Source organism: Camponotus vicinus, unplaced genomic scaffold, assembly GCF_025532165.1.
Source record: "Camponotus vicinus isolate PSW18456_S1 unplaced genomic scaffold, iyCamVici1.0 SCAF_5, whole genome shotgun sequence".
Lineage (NCBI taxonomy): Eukaryota > Metazoa > Arthropoda > Insecta > Hymenoptera > Formicidae > Camponotus > Camponotus vicinus.
Genome location: NW_028141977.1, coordinates 1327365 through 1343570, shown reverse-complemented (window position 1 = coordinate 1343570; position 16206 = coordinate 1327365). Strand labels below are relative to the sequence as shown.

General features: G+C 33.2%; 1 protein-coding gene across 16 annotated transcripts in view; it reads right to left on the bottom strand.

Annotated features, from left to right (window-relative positions):
- Positions 1-16206, bottom strand: part of LOC145972070 (CUGBP Elav-like family member 1-A) — a 491882-nt gene that overhangs the window by 52974 nt on the left and 422702 nt on the right. For all 16 annotated transcript variants that reach the window (XM_083100293.1, XM_083100292.1, XM_083100296.1 and 13 more), the window contains one exon: positions 15713-15761. In XM_083100293.1, coding sequence (XP_082956419.1) covers positions 15713-15761 — 49 coding nt within the window. The remainder of the gene's footprint in view (positions 1-15712; positions 15762-16206) is intronic.

Below are 16206 nucleotides of genomic sequence, written 5' to 3'. Positions count from 1 at the left end.
CGAAAATAAAAATCGTCAAAAGTTAGAAAGTTAGTTGGTTATTATTTTCCTCCGATTTTTTATCGATAAGTTGTATCAAGATGCGACTTTACGTTTAGTCTTGCGTAACGCAAACCTTAAATCGTGTTGAATTCCTCGTGCCAAATATGCGTTATCGTTACCGCGTTGTTTGCTAACAAAGCGAATATGTATGTGGGGTGCGTGTAACATAAACAATTGGCTAAACATTGCGGCCAGGCCGTCGTTGTTTCTCGGTTTTATGCGAAAACACCAATAAATCAAATAATGGAGCGCAGTCCTGTTTTTAGGCGCCATGATGATCCGTAAATTAGTTTCGATTTGCGCTATTTCTGCGGCGGCTCGTAATTTACGACACTTAATACACGTGTAAATCCTCCTAGAAAACATTCATTTTTAGCCGTGCTTTTACATATTTATTGCGCTAAAATCAAAAGTAAATCTCATTTCAATATCTTCATATTTTATATTTTCAACAGAATCCGCGAAACAAAATTAATTTACTAATATATAGATATATAATACGTAAACAATTGTATCAGTAAAAGAAATAATTAAAATTGTTCCAGATTGAACCATAAATAATATGTTTACTATTTTACAACATTTCCATTTAAGTCCAAATTAAATAGAATTTAAAATCGCCTCGCTTTTAAATTAAAATTTAAGATAAATAAATAAATAAAATAAATTATAGCAATTATATGATGAAATATAACTAATTAATTAAACACAATTAATTAAATAAATATGTAGATAAATGTAAAATTATATTTCTAATCTGATGAAATAATAATGATGATGTGATGTGTAAAACGCCATATTTCATCGAATTAAATAAATGAATTTATTTTTCTTTTTTTTTTATTTCAAAATTATAACGTCAAAACTTTAGATGTGCAATATAAAAGAACTGTTATTTAAAAATTAAGTGATAAAGATGCATAGACTTTAATAACTAATATTATCGTAATAGATTTATTTTACGATCAATTAATATTATTTATTTTCTGAAGCTTTTAAGAAATATATTATTTCCATAAATTATTTTCAAATTTAAATTTTCTCCTTTATCGAAACTTATTTCTCGTAGCTTAATTCCATGTCATCAATCGATCAATTGCATTGTATTATTCATTTAGCTTTTTGCAAACTGAAAAATAACGTGTAATCTAAAATTTTTTCATTGAAAATGCCTCTCGCGCGGACCAAAATGGTGGAAATAGCGATTTCGTCTTACATCACTTAACACAAATATTTCTAGAAAGGACGAGCATTGAACGATAACTACCGGACGATCCACGAGTGTCATGAGGTCATCGCTGCCATCGACGTTTCATGGATATTTGTGGGCTGTCTCCTTCGAACGACACGATGATGCATTATTTATACGCGCTCGCATATACCATCGCCGTCGTGGTCGTCGTGCTCGTCTCGTCGTTAACCTGGCACATAATCGATGAGAATCCTCGCGTGCATCGGCGCGTATGCAAGCAGCCGCATGTGCCCGCCGACATTTGGAGAAATCTCCTTTGAATTTCTGACGCTAACTTCCTGCGATTTTATCGATCCCGGCTACCGTCGTTGCGAGACGAATATGTACGCGAGACCGGCCCAAGGAAAATTGAACGCTCGTTCGTATTCCAATTTCATACATCGCGGGATTAGCTCTTGGGAAATTGTTGAAGAAATAATAAAAATCGAATTTTAAAAATTTCTGTCTCTTAGCAAAGAAGTGATACATAATCAATGTTAAGCTCTGAATCTATATTATTTGAATTATTACGAGAGATATATAATTTATTATATTAATGTGAACTGAGTAAATGGAGAAAATGGACTTTTATTTTCGATGGAATAAAAGTGTATTATATATTTCAATTTGCAAGAAGCTAAATAATAATACTTAGTTAATCAATATTCAAAATACTATAGAAAATAATACAGAATTAGGCTGTAGGAAATAAGTTTCTGAAGAAAGCAGAAGAAAATTTGAATTTGAAAATAATTATAAAATAATTTTTCTAGCGCTCATGAATTTGTTGTATTATATAATATTATAGATACTACTTATATACAAATTTTTCGAAATTTTAAAAATAATGTCACGAAATCTATTTAATGTATTGTGTTGGATTATAAATCTTGATTTATACACTTATAATAATAATCTTTTATTATTCTTCTATAATCTTTTATAAACTTATAATAATCTTTTTAGATTCATCACATCTATATATTATTTGCAAATTAAGAATATACCATCTTTTTCAAGATAGTCTGCACAAGATATTCTCGATCAAGAATATTTTAATAATAAAGTTAATCTATTTTATATATATAGAACAAGAATTTATAAACAATATATAATTTCTCACAGTAATTTAAAATTGTCGACTCTTCAATTACATTTATATTATATATATTTGCACATTATATTTCCGACTTCATAAGAACTTTATTTTGTCCTAAATAAATAATTTATCGAAAGTAGAGACGCAAATATCGTCAGTACGGCAATCGATGCGAAATGACGATGTTTTATACAAACAGTATTGGTCGGTGCAATTGCTGCATCTAATTCCCGCTGCCACCCCGCTGAAATGCCAACGATTTGTGTTTACACACACGTCAGAGTCAATAGCAATGGCAAATACCATATCTAATATACGTCTATGTATACTTTCTACCTCGTTTCACATTAAACCAATTCCATGACGGTCGCGATGTAAACGATACCATTGGGACACGCTGACATGAATATTAACGTCGGCGATTAATTTCTTGCAAATAGGTTGCATATCCGACTGGAGACCATTCGGTCGAACGGATATGCATCGCTTTCAACTTCAATTATACGTATAAATACACTTCAATTATACGTGAAAACTTAACATTTCTTACCAGTAGAAAATATTTTCAAATAAGTTATTCTGCTGCTCTTTACACTTATATAATCATCTTCATTGGAATTCCCAATCGTTATTTTTTTTTACACCTTTGATTTCTTGCATCTATCGAGTGGATGCGTTTGTTTTTGCACAATAGCTGCAATTTCATGCGCAATTCGAAAATTCTCACTGGATCAAAGAGGACGTAAGATGGTGATGTAATCCACAACCGCAGCCTTACGCGGTGCACGCGTCACGGTAATGAATGCAGTTCCTTCTATGCTTTGTACTTGGCAACGTTTCACAGTCGTTGAGCCGCGATAAACAGAGCCGTAGACGAGTGTTGGGTTACCGGAATTCCTGCCACGTTATTCGCGCCGCTATTTCCTTGTGGCAACACCTGCTTCATTAGTCCCCCCATCTTTAGCGCTCTCATCGGTTAACGAAATCCCGGAATCGAGATCGTCATTTCGTGCCCGGATTTACGGTCGCTCGATAAAGGAAGATTACGGCTTCGGGCAAGTTTCACGCCATCGTCGATCTTCGAAAGGTCGTTAAAGAGAGCTCCAGGGAAGCGTTGAGATGGCTATTCTAAAGAATAGATTATGCCGTGTTTCTCTAAGCTTGACAAAGGTCGCAAGCTCTTACATGCGTTAAAAGATTTAGAGATAAAATTAAGAAATTATCAAGAAATCAAGAAATAAATAATTGAAAGATTAGAAAACTCAGAGATCCATAGAAAGTGTCAAGAATAGAAATTTTCATTATAACATACAATTTTTTTATTAGAAGATGAAAGATCTTCAAAGATTGATTTGGATGTAAAATGGCAGCTATTTAAGAATTCAAAAATTTAAAGATAAAAAAAAGAGAAAGATTCATTATGAAAATCACTATAGAGTAAAATACTTCTTCAAGTAATGACTATCGGAATTAGAAACGTCATAAGAATATTATTTTGACTCGTGATTAATTCTATTGTCATGATATAATATCGTATATATTTTAATCTCGTATTATGTTATTATTCTTTTCTTTCTCTTTTTTTCTCTGTTTTACATAACGTATTAACATATAACATTAAATATACTAAGCTTTATAAGTTTTGCAAACTATATAAATTTCTCTCTAATTTTCTCTGTTGTAATATAATATTTATGTTGTACAAAAATGAAAAACTGGAAACTACAGCATTTTATTATTTTATTTTATGCGTCTTTTTAGAGTGCATTACTGTTTGATGCGATGATATACAAATTTTATAGATCTAACAAATGAAAAAAATTAAGCATTCTCAATCTTTTTTTAATGTAGCCAATATTAATATTGATATTAAAAAATAATGAATCAATTCAAATTACTTAAAAATGTATATGTATTGTATTAGAATTAATATTTCTCAACTTGCACACTACAATGAATACAATTCCTATATAAACAATAGTGCAAAATTTTATCGAAAATATTATCTGATAAAATTTATATTATATTATTTTTCTAATTCTACATTTTACAAATACTAAAACTAATATCGCAACACATTAAATGCCAGCTTTGTCGAAATAAATAATTTTAATATGAGTATTACGGCATATTAATATTATGCGCAGTCAATATCTACTATTTAAATTGCCGGTTATTATCGAGAGAATATAAATTCGTCAAGTATTATAAATAAAATCAGTTAATACCTTAGTCAGAAGAGGATTGCGAGAAATAAAGCTGGTTTGCATGCATTTATTGTGTATCGGCGAAAATTATTATGCAAAATAAATTTTATATACGCGAAATAATTCACAACGATTAAAAGCGTTTCTCTGAACAAAAATAAAATGTGACATATATATGTATATGTATTGATTCATATAAAAAATCATTGTTTCTCGCTTTTTCCATAGAGATTTGTTATACTACGAAAAAAATATAATATGAATATGTGTTTTATAGGATGCATACTTTTTGTTTCAACCGTAAATTTATTTTTCGATAACGATTTTTTTTATTTAACGTTATTTTAAATAGCGAATGTCGACGTTATTAACTATGGATGTGATTCTCCATTATATACAAATTTTGCTTGAATTTATGTCTTTAAAACTTCAAGGAATGTGGTATGATTTGTTGGTAAAGCATAGCGTGTTTGTCATTCGTCGGACGGCGAACATGAGTCTCGTGGTTAGCGATATTTAGTGTCCCGATGAGAGATGATTTTATTATGCAGCGGGCGTTAAACGCGCAGGCTGTAATATAACGCGAGTGTCGGGGAGGAGTGGGTGTTGGTAGACACGACGATATATAAGTGTTTGGCCCGGTTCCAATCGACCTGCACAGTTTCTCCCTATTCTCGAGGCATCTGTTTTTCTTATGCAGTAGTCACTTGTAAAGCAAGCAAGACATGCCCCTTTTGCGAATATGTGTCGTGAACATGCAAGCTACAATTTTTAGTCCTTTGACGTTTCATCTCTTTGAATAGACTATGAATTTATCAAATACACTATTATACAATATCTCAGTAAATAAGACTAAATTAATGCAGAAGAGATTAACACAATAAATTTTTAATCCTTTAGAACTTCAAAATTTAAGTTTCTGAATTTTTTTGGCTTCTAGGATTCGTAATGATTGAATTATATATGAATCATAGAATCTACATAATAGGGAATAATTTTTTATTTAAGATAGATATATAAATATATCAAGTTAATATCATTTTTATTTAATAGAAAGAGAAATTTTTCCTCATAGATTGTACTATTTGCTTGTGGCTTTTCATGATTGTCAATTCCACAGTTCCTGTCTCTTATATTGCAGGAATGTTTTCACATGTCTTCTCGGTATTTCGTCTCGAAGGAATGCCAAATGCATTTTAATCAAACGCATGTTCTTCTAGATGTGCATTTGTCGGAAATTGCTGACAGTAGAGTTGCATAATTGTTTATCTTGTAGCTATTATCGAATCAAATCGCGCGCATTTGCTTCGTCGTATACTTGCACGTGCTTCTACTAAAGGTAAGCAGTCGGTGTTTATGAATAACCCTAGAATGCTTAGGTATCTTCTTTCAAGCGTAACAATTATCGTAGAGGAATAATATTTTTGAGACAACACATTTGTGTACACGACGCAGTTATTATTTGTAAAAGGCACACGGATTTTGACATAATTGTTATATAATAAAAAATAATAAAAAAACATAAATATATATTTAAAATATATATCATCCTCTTCGGAAAGCATTTCGAAAATATTTTCGATATATTTCGCATTTATTAAAACATTTACTCCAGAGTACGAACCCCTTCCCGGTGACAGAGTTCACTACAACATCACACATTCGGGGTGCGCAACAAAAAATAATTTATGCTCGGACAGTCAGAAATATCAGAAAAAAATCGTCGTAGCGTGATAAACCGTGGCCTGTTTTTATCGGCAGTAGGGATAATATTCGGGGTTCGAATTCACGCTCTCCATTTTCTGCCGACGAGTCATTATGGCGGCGCGATGTTACAGCAACGCGAAAATATTTCTCCGTGCGCGCGGAACGAATGCCAAACGCATATCCAAAATCATAAATGCGGGGACACGCATTGTCGGTCCGCAATAGGTCACGCCACTGCATACAGCCGTCGCTTTTAATCGCTCGGTTGGATTAGCTCCGTTATACAGATTCAACCGGGTACCCGATGTGCACTCGCATCGCCAGATGCATTGACGCGTATTATCTCGAAAGACACAACTCGCTAAATTTAGCGTTACAGTGTAGCTTTAGAACATTTAATATTTCACATTCGAGATTTATATACGAGATAGTTTGAATATGCATATATTGAACGCTCTTTTTAGCAGATTTTTCGATAAACTCAAGGCTGACGTTTCTTGAATGCAAAAAAGAAACATTGTAGTTGTTTAATTTATTATATTAGAATAAACTCAATCTTAAATTCATGATTGAATATATTAAAAATTCAGCCAAATATTTTATAATTATACATAAATCCTTTAAAACATAATATATAATAAATTAATAAATTATGAAATAAATTAATAAAAAATAAATTAATAAAACTACTGTTTAAGATAATTCAATTTTTCTGGAATGTTGTTTATTAAAAAAAATTGATATTAAAATAAATTGAAAGATATATCTATAACCATAATTTTAAGTACACTTTTCACTTGGAAGCAAAATTTTGACAAATAAGAAATTGCAAGTTTACTTAATTGAAAATGCGAGGATGCTTCTTGCAGAATATTTTGTCGACTATATGATCAGTATATACACATTAAACTTAAATATTTCAAGTTTAATCACGCCCGAGCACATTCTAAATACTTAACTTTTAGATACGTGCTTACTAATCTAGCGAAGTATGCCACACCGCGCACAAACTTCGATTCAAAGTCGCGGCTCGAGCTTGCCGAAGTGGATTCCATTTACTCGGTGATCCTCGTGATCTACTTTCCAGCATTTCGCGCACTCGCTTTATGCATATTCAAATATCCAAATAGAGTCTCGTTAGCGCCAGATCAACGGCCGCTGTGCGTGCCGCTCTACCGAAGCGTTCAGGAAACTTCAAAGCGGTCGAGGCAACTGGTAAAACTGTCCAAAGGACCTCGAAAAGCAACAGCCGAACAATGGGAGAATATTTCACCGTAGAAATTCTACTTTCAACTATGCTGCACTAATTGTTACATCGTTCCGCGGCGATCAACGAACGGATCCAAAGGTAAAACAATGGCAATTATAAAGCAGCCATATTTTGCCGCACGAGTAGCTGTAGTTAGTAATTTCTTCTTCTTTCTGTTATAAAGTAAATTAATCTTTATCAAATTCAATAGAAGTTGTTACATTCTTTTTATAAAAATCGGAACAATGCTTTTAGCATGGAAAGTTGGAACGCTAATATAAAAATATTGTTTTATATATTGTGGTAGTATAAAGTGATAGCATTTTTTTCATTTAATATATATATATTTAAAAAATAATATTAAATTTTATTTGTTCATTTTTAATGCATATTTTATTTATGCATCGAAATTATAAATAATGTTTAATATTGTTTTTGATTAGATTTGAGTTTCTTCTTAACAATTCACTTTTTAGTTGATAAAATATGATTTTGACACTATTACTAATTATACCCGATGACAAATAGGTTTTTTGGTAAAGAGTATGTGTCCAGTACGATAAATGTAAATACGAGAAAATTTGCCATTTTTATGAATATATATCTCTTCCCTCTAAAATTTGATACATTTTACTCGTGTAAGGAAGGAAAATTATACGAGTTATGTGGGAATATATATGTCGAAAAGTTGTCTTCATATTTCCAGCAAAAATTCAACAGAACACGTACTATCAGTTTTATTATAACATTCTCTCAGAGCATGTACACTGAAAATTATTCATAAAAGCGGTCTTTTCGTAACAAAATTTTGCTAAATTCTTACTGATATTTAATTATAAATTTGTTAAATACAAAATACATTACATTACATATTGTTTGATACTGATGTTAAGCATTTTTACATTTTTATTTCCATGAATATTTCATTATAAATTTATCATATACGAAATATCAGATTGTGTATATGTGCAACCAATATTGATATTAAGCTGTATCATATATTCCTGTGTTTGCATTTAATATAAAATTAATTACGTCATCCCGAATTTAATTTGTCTAACATCCTGTTACATTCAATATAATCATATAAATTCAATTATAAAGTAATGAATAATATTTTGATTTTTAGAAAACAATATTATTCATTAAATTATCTTTTTTTATCCTCTAAAATCCCAAAATATTTATCTATGCTCGTTTTATTTTCAACATGGATATAATTTTTAATAAAAATATTATTAGAGACAAAAAGAGAGAGGCAGAGAGAGAGAGAGAGAGGGAGGGGGTTGTTTTGTGTTGGAGACCTATTAAAAGCTATGACGTTGTGCCTTCACTTGGAATCGATATCGCGAGGAGTTTCAGCGACAAGGGAGAACAAAGCGTGTTGTAAGCTCCATCCAGTTTTCCTTTGATATGCGTTGCAACAATCGCTCCTTTGCAAACGTCGATTCGCCGGATGTTTATCGGCCGATGTAGTGCGTGAGCATAAGCACACGTTCGAGGACGCGGCCGTGTTTAAAACCAGCCGTTCAAGAATCAGTTCGTCGTGCACTTCTAAAGGCGTTATCTCGAAAGGCTTAAAAATATTGCTCACGTCTGGCAGCGTTATACGTGGCACGCGCCGATAAGATTCTCAAGCCTGTGCACGCTCCATCGGCTTTTCGTCGAAGGAAAACAAACCATCGCGAAAAAGGTCGACTCGAGAAAACTGCTACCACTCAGTGACCGAAATGTGGTTTGCTCCTGTATGTAATATTGATGCTATCTCCGAGAGTACTCTCGATGTCAACGGGAAGATTCCCGTGTTCGTTTGCTACGGAGCTTTCTCCGTTTGAAAATTTTTGTAGCAAAATATTTTATATTATTCTCAATTATATAAAAAAATGAGAACTTGCTCTTTAATGACATATAATATCTATAATTTTATATTATTTCTGGCGCATAAATCTGACGTAAAAATTATATAATTAACAGTGTCACGAAATAGAAACGTTAAAGGATGAAGGAAATAATTGAAAATTTTTAGTTTCAATATGTATTTAAAAAAAAAAAAAAAAAAAAAATATATATATATATATATATATATATATTAGATGTTTAATTGTATTTCGATTAATCATTTTATATTCTATAAAATAATTTATTTAATATGCTGATAAATAATGACACTGACGACAATGTTTCATCATCATTATATCATGCATATTAGATCGACAATCGACGTATAATTTGCATAATGAAATTGTTCACATTAAAATATACATAATTTTTTTTATATCATTCCGTGAAATTAGAAAAGAAAAAAAAACTTTTAGCTGCTTACGAGCGCAGTGACGAAGCGAAAATTCTACGAACGGCCAAAGTGCATGAGCGCATCGCGTATTTCGCATGCTAATATGATTCCGGCATCGAGAACCGCCATCGCTGCAAATGCAAAACGTCGCGTCGCATCCGTTTCGCCATACGGGGTTTTTGTGTGTAGACGCGATAAACAATAGATAAGGTATTCGACTGAGACGAAAGACGATGTACGATTATGGCAGGTACGTGTCTTGCTTACGAATCGCTAACGCTGACTCACCGGGCTTTAGTCTGATAAGATAGAGAACTTATCACTGATGGTTGCGGTGTGCAAGACCACTCTCTTCGCCTTCGCCTCCGTGTCGCTATTTTCCGTGATCGTAGGAATAACATTCCTCGGAACATGCCAGGCAATGTGTTCGATGCATTAGTTACTTCGCGAAGCCCCCCAGCTGCTCATAATTTATTTCCTTCCGATTGGTACGATAGAACGTGCGAGTTCGCCAATACGAAGTCAATCAAATGAAAGAGCGTAATCGCATTAACGTATTTTGCTGTTAAATTTGCATTTATTGCATATTCGATTTTAAACCATTTTCGCATTTATTGCATATTTTTAGCTCTTCTCGTGAGATGCAAATCAATCGGTAATATTGCTTACGAGTATTTTTTTTTTTTTAAAGATGAAGTCACACGATGTGTAATTGGCATCGTTGGAAAAATAGCTCGTATCGACAATATTTCCTATAATTTGCGGTTATATAACGAACATTTCAGCTTGTACGAGTATGTATAAAAGATGATTCGCGTAATATTTAATAGCTATGAATCTCATAAATAACTCGTATAAATCAGTAGGTTGAGCGTATGACAATCATATAAATTTCATTATTACGATGTAACATCAAACTTGATTACGAAACTGCCAGGTATTTCAACGAGTCCTCTTTCGATAATTTTCCCTTTATAAAAAATGTAACTTTGCTGATTAATGTATGTCTACACTCGAGTGCAAAAATAGAGCTATCGACCAACGAATTGTATCGGATCGCACGAAACAAAGTAATAAATAACATCAAAAAGGTTTCCAATTAGATAACCGTATAAAGCTCAACAATGTGTGTTACATCCATCATCTCGATAATAAAAAAATGTCGGCTTGAATTCCACTCGATTCGAACAATGATCAAATTATTTGTCGAAAGAATAATGAATGGCATGGAGTGTCAATAAAGATGTAGAAAAATTAAAAATGATATAAACTAAACGCGTGTTTGTGTTGCAACGATCAGATTTCAAATAGGATAATCCTATTTAATCCCGTTCGATTAAGAGTGAAGTTTCTTCTCTTTTGAAATCTTAAAAAGTATTCAATTCGAATCAAAAAGTCTAAAGATCACTATATGAGATAGAGAAAGAAATTTTTAATTTATTTTCATTATTTTTATTATTCAATGGTTAAATAAATGCTGACTTTATCTTTCGTAAAATTACTTTTGGACGTATATAAGTGATAACAGAGTAAAGATAGAGCATACGCGTGACTGATATCAGGTTCAAGATAATAATATTGAAGGACAGATTAGAAAGCTTAAAGAAAGTTGCAAACAGATTGATGATGTATGTAATGATGTTAATCCAGTTAACGCGACAAATGTTTTCACGAAGAAACTAGCAATTAATTTAACTAGCTTCTCTCTCTCTTTCTCTCTCATATCCGTTAAGACGTGACATAATCGGGCCGAAGCAATGGCGAGACAGAATGGAACGCGAAGGGAAGACAAATCAGCCAGAGCCTGTTACCAGTTAGAGCCCGGAGCGAGCCACCGGTCTGTCAGCCAAAATAAACAGAATGTCACGGATATAAATAAAGCTTTCACTCTCTTCGCTCTTCTTTTCGTTGGGCTGTCTTGCTTGACAGGGGTCCCTTGATCGGCGTGCATCCCGCCGGAAACGCTGCTAAAATCGTTCATCCATCGCTACGTCATTGACGAGAATAATTATAGGATGAGAAATAAGGTTTGGTCTCTATTCGATGGCTTTTCTCAAGATTAGCCATAAAATATAGACGAATGATAGAAAGAAAGCTTCGCCTACAGAGTCTCGAATAAAACTTTTACAGAATGATATTCTGTTCGGGAAATTGTCAGGTGAGCAAAAAAAAATTTATTTTAAGTAAGAATATTGCTTAAGCATTATAACTGTTGGTTTATTAATTAATTTGAAAAATTCAGGGGGAGGTCAATCTAAATATCCATCTTAGATTAAATCTTTGAATGTCTAAAGCTTTACTTATGATTATTATCCACTTCGAGAGTAAATACGATTAAAATCTTGACATAAAGTAAAGAGACATTTACATACACGTGTGTACAAATTAATTTTATAAATAATGTAAATTACTAAAGCATTCTTAGTAATAGCTGTTATTCAATATGTAATGTTTTTTTTCGTGAAATGTTATTCATAAATTCATCACTGATGGACAAATATCCTTTTAATAAGTGTCATAATAATCCAACAATCCACGAAACAAGCAATTCGTTAAAAAATAAGTTTCATATTCGACTAATCTTGCGCTTTATGCATGAGCTTGGAGTTGCTTTATCTAAATTTGGCCTACGTCAGATGCGGCGCAGAATTTACGAGATTCGTCTAACGACAAAGCGACTATGATACTCTGATACTGGATAACTCATGCCCTCTTTTTCTTTTCCTGTTTACTATTTTCCCGTTTTACTAGGATTTGCATGTAGCCACAATGGCACTATTCATGGCGGCCGCCGCGCGCACGTCCCGCATCCCATATAGAAAAATCCTTTCCCGTATTGCACGTGTACGCGGTTACGAATAGCCTGATCTCGGTTTTGGTTACACCACGTCGTGTCTATTCATTTTTATATACAACGAATACTATGGATTCGTACTCTCTGTTTTGCTCATGCTATAAATAAAATGAGATTTCGCCATTTATCAGTGGTAATTGAGATAAGATATACGATTATGTGAGAAATGACTGTAATAATTACATCCTTCTGACTAACTATTTTAATAAGTAATTGAGAAAGTATCTCTTGCGAAAATGTGTCTTTCAAATCTAGTCTGAAAAATGCGTTAATCCTTTGGCTATTATCGACATATAGTCATAAATTTCTCATTTTTATCCTTACTCTGTATTGCATTTTTAAATGCCATAGGATTCCGAATATTTTATACAGTTATATATTCTTCATCATGTCCATTTAATACTCACAATCGTTATGTCTATGTTAAATATTTAATTTACATAATGACGCAGTACTATTATATTCTATATTTGAGAATTTTAATAAAAATGTAACTAATAGTTTAGATAGAAATTTTATGACTGATTACACATATAAATTTATATTAAATTATAATCTCTAATTATGGCACAGTCCTATTAAATAAAAATTATATATGTCAGCAGTAAAAATATATTTATTTTAAAGCTAATCTTTTTTTCATTGTTGACTTATAAATCACTTTTTTTCGATCGAAATATCTTGCCATAAATAATTTTCACTGAAAGAAAATGTAATTCTAATGAATTAATAGCAAATTGAAATTGAATAAATAGAAAATCGATATATTATTTTGGACAAAATTTTGTGCCATTGCTTTTATCTCTCTTCTCGTTATTCTATTCAATAAAAAACTACGTCCTTATTTGATATATTTTAAAACTCTATTGCGAAAAGTCACTTTTTTTGATTGCTGAGAAGTTTCAAAAATTGTTCATAAGGTCTTCTTTAACTTATTGACTTGGTTCTTTTTCGCGCATTCACTTTCGCGATTCGGAATTATCTTTGCTAACTCGATTGAAAAATTAAAGTTAGTTCAACTGCGAAGCTGTCGCGATTGAATGGTTAACCAACGAAGTAACTTCTATTTAATGCCTAACTGCTGGTAAACAGGATCGAGCGTTGGTCCATGTAACGCGGTTACTTGATCTAGGATCTTGTTCGCGCAACTGCGCAAGCTCGACCGTAACAAACAAAGTGTCAGAATCAGGTTTCGGTTAGCGCTAAACGCGAGGTGTAAAGCCGCTTGAATCTTGGCGTGATTACAATTTGGCACGTCATTTGCACACAGCGCCGCCGCGACGCCCGAAACGGCGCTGCATCTCGATGTAAAAACCACCCCCGTGCGAGCGTCCTCCCCCGAAGGTTCTTATACGGCACGAAATAAAAAAGGGAAAAGAGGGAAAAACGGGACGAGTAAAAAAAAACAGCGAAGCGAACGAAAGAGAAAGAGAACGAGAACGAGGGGGGCAAGAGGGAAAGAAACAGAGGAAAAGAGGGAGAGGAAAGAGAAACAGCGAGTGGTCCAGTCGAGCGCAGCACGTGACGGGTGTCGTTAATATTTCATTAGCATTCGTTTTGCGTCGTTCCACCGACGTGCCCGGTTTTATATACGTTCTACGTTACACCCCCGTCCAGCCGGTAGTTGGATTTTTATTGCTAACGCGACGCAGTTATCCATAAAAAAATCGCGCGTTTTGCCGCGTCCGTTGACTCTCCTACTGGTATTCGCGGTGCCATTTGATATGCTTTTCAATGTTTTCAAATTTTTACACGGTTCCCTCCTCGATCAGTACGTGATAGAAGAAATTAAAATATTTCAAAATGAAATCTGTTAAAGGAATTATTGTTTGGATTTAATTATTTAGAAAAATAATTATTTTTTCTTCCTATTTTTTAATAATTATTATGCTTTTCATAAACATTAATAATATATGATGACATGCATTGAATTAAAATTTACTTTAAATATCAAATTTGAACGTAACACGTGGAAAGGGAGGTATCTGATGAATTTTATAATACAATTGAGTTCTAAGTGAAAAGCCATTGTTAACTTACTTAATAATTTTCACTTTTGTATCAGAATAAAATCTCTCCTGTTCTGAATATCTATACAAATCTGGGACGAAGTTTTCATAAAGTGTCTCTAATTTCCCATGATGTATTTACGAAACAATGCAACGGCGAACAAGTGGACTCGCCGATGAAAATATCAAAAATATCAAAAATGTTTAAAAAAGATAAAAAGGAGAAAAATGTCGCACAAAATTCGCGCACAAATTTTCGTCCAGACATTCTCGATAAAATTCGTTCGTTTCTGCTAATTTTCCGATTCTTCTAACTGATTTTAATCCTTAGTAGCTTAACGTCCTTTCGCAGCTTGATTATGTCTTCTTTGACTATACAATCTCCATAAGCCCCTCAATTCGGTCAATTAATTAGCATTTAATGAACGTGCTTTGAGCTGCATTTTCCGGCGAGGTTGCGACGCGAAGAGAGTTAAGTTTACCTTCGCGATCGGTATTATTGTCTTCTCTCTTTCGCTTATTATACCGTCATGCCACTTTGCTCAGAATTCCTTTCTCAACCGTGCCAGAACTTCGGAATGATCGAACAACCATTAAAAGAGACGGTATATTACTCGGCGCATCTTATTATACTAGACGTTTTATGAAAGGTTTCGTATTTCTTATTAAAATTATTATTAAATGAACCTGAACGGAAATTTGAGTCAATGAGCTCATAAATCTTGGATCAAATTAAATATTTCTCATCGAAATTTGATAACATTTATCCTTTACGTGGTGAATCAGTCTGTATTTTGTTTTCATGGACCGATTAATTGGAAAACAACGGAGCAAGTTACAATTAATCAATTTTTATCGCTCGCCATGTAGCAAAAATTCAAAATTGTTTGGTGAACAGAGCCACATTTCGCGTAGAATTTCCTTAAGAATGAATTCGATACCATTATTTTTATTGTTAATATCGAATCCAATGTCTTGCGAGATAGTGTTCCGTCCGAATATAATTAAAATTTTCACTCACCGTTCCGATTCTCGCTGTCAGCCGGCTTCATCTGGATCGGATGGCGCATCTGGAAATAAAAGAGTCAACGATATAGTCTGAGTTTCTGCACTGGTCTGACCTTATCATCGGCGGTTCGAAAGCATCGGGATGTAATAAAAGTGACATTTATTATTGATAAGACTGCTGATATCGTCGACGTTAGAGAGAGCGGGTTCGGATGTAAAGTTCGTTTCGCGCTTTTTGAAAAATGCAAGAACGGGAAGCTGTTTTCCACGGCTCGCAGTTCGTTCTCGTACTTACATAGAGGCGATTGCGCCCGATTTTATTCTAAGGATTCTTTCCTATTTCGCGTGAGCGAGACCGAAAATCAAGTGCGATATAAAGCCGGAATTTCCTATCTTACAGAATACCGTATTGTCGATACAAATATATATATATATATTGATGCGGCGTGATATTTCTGAATCTGCACCGCAATATGAGAAAGAGATTCATTTTACGTCTATTGAATG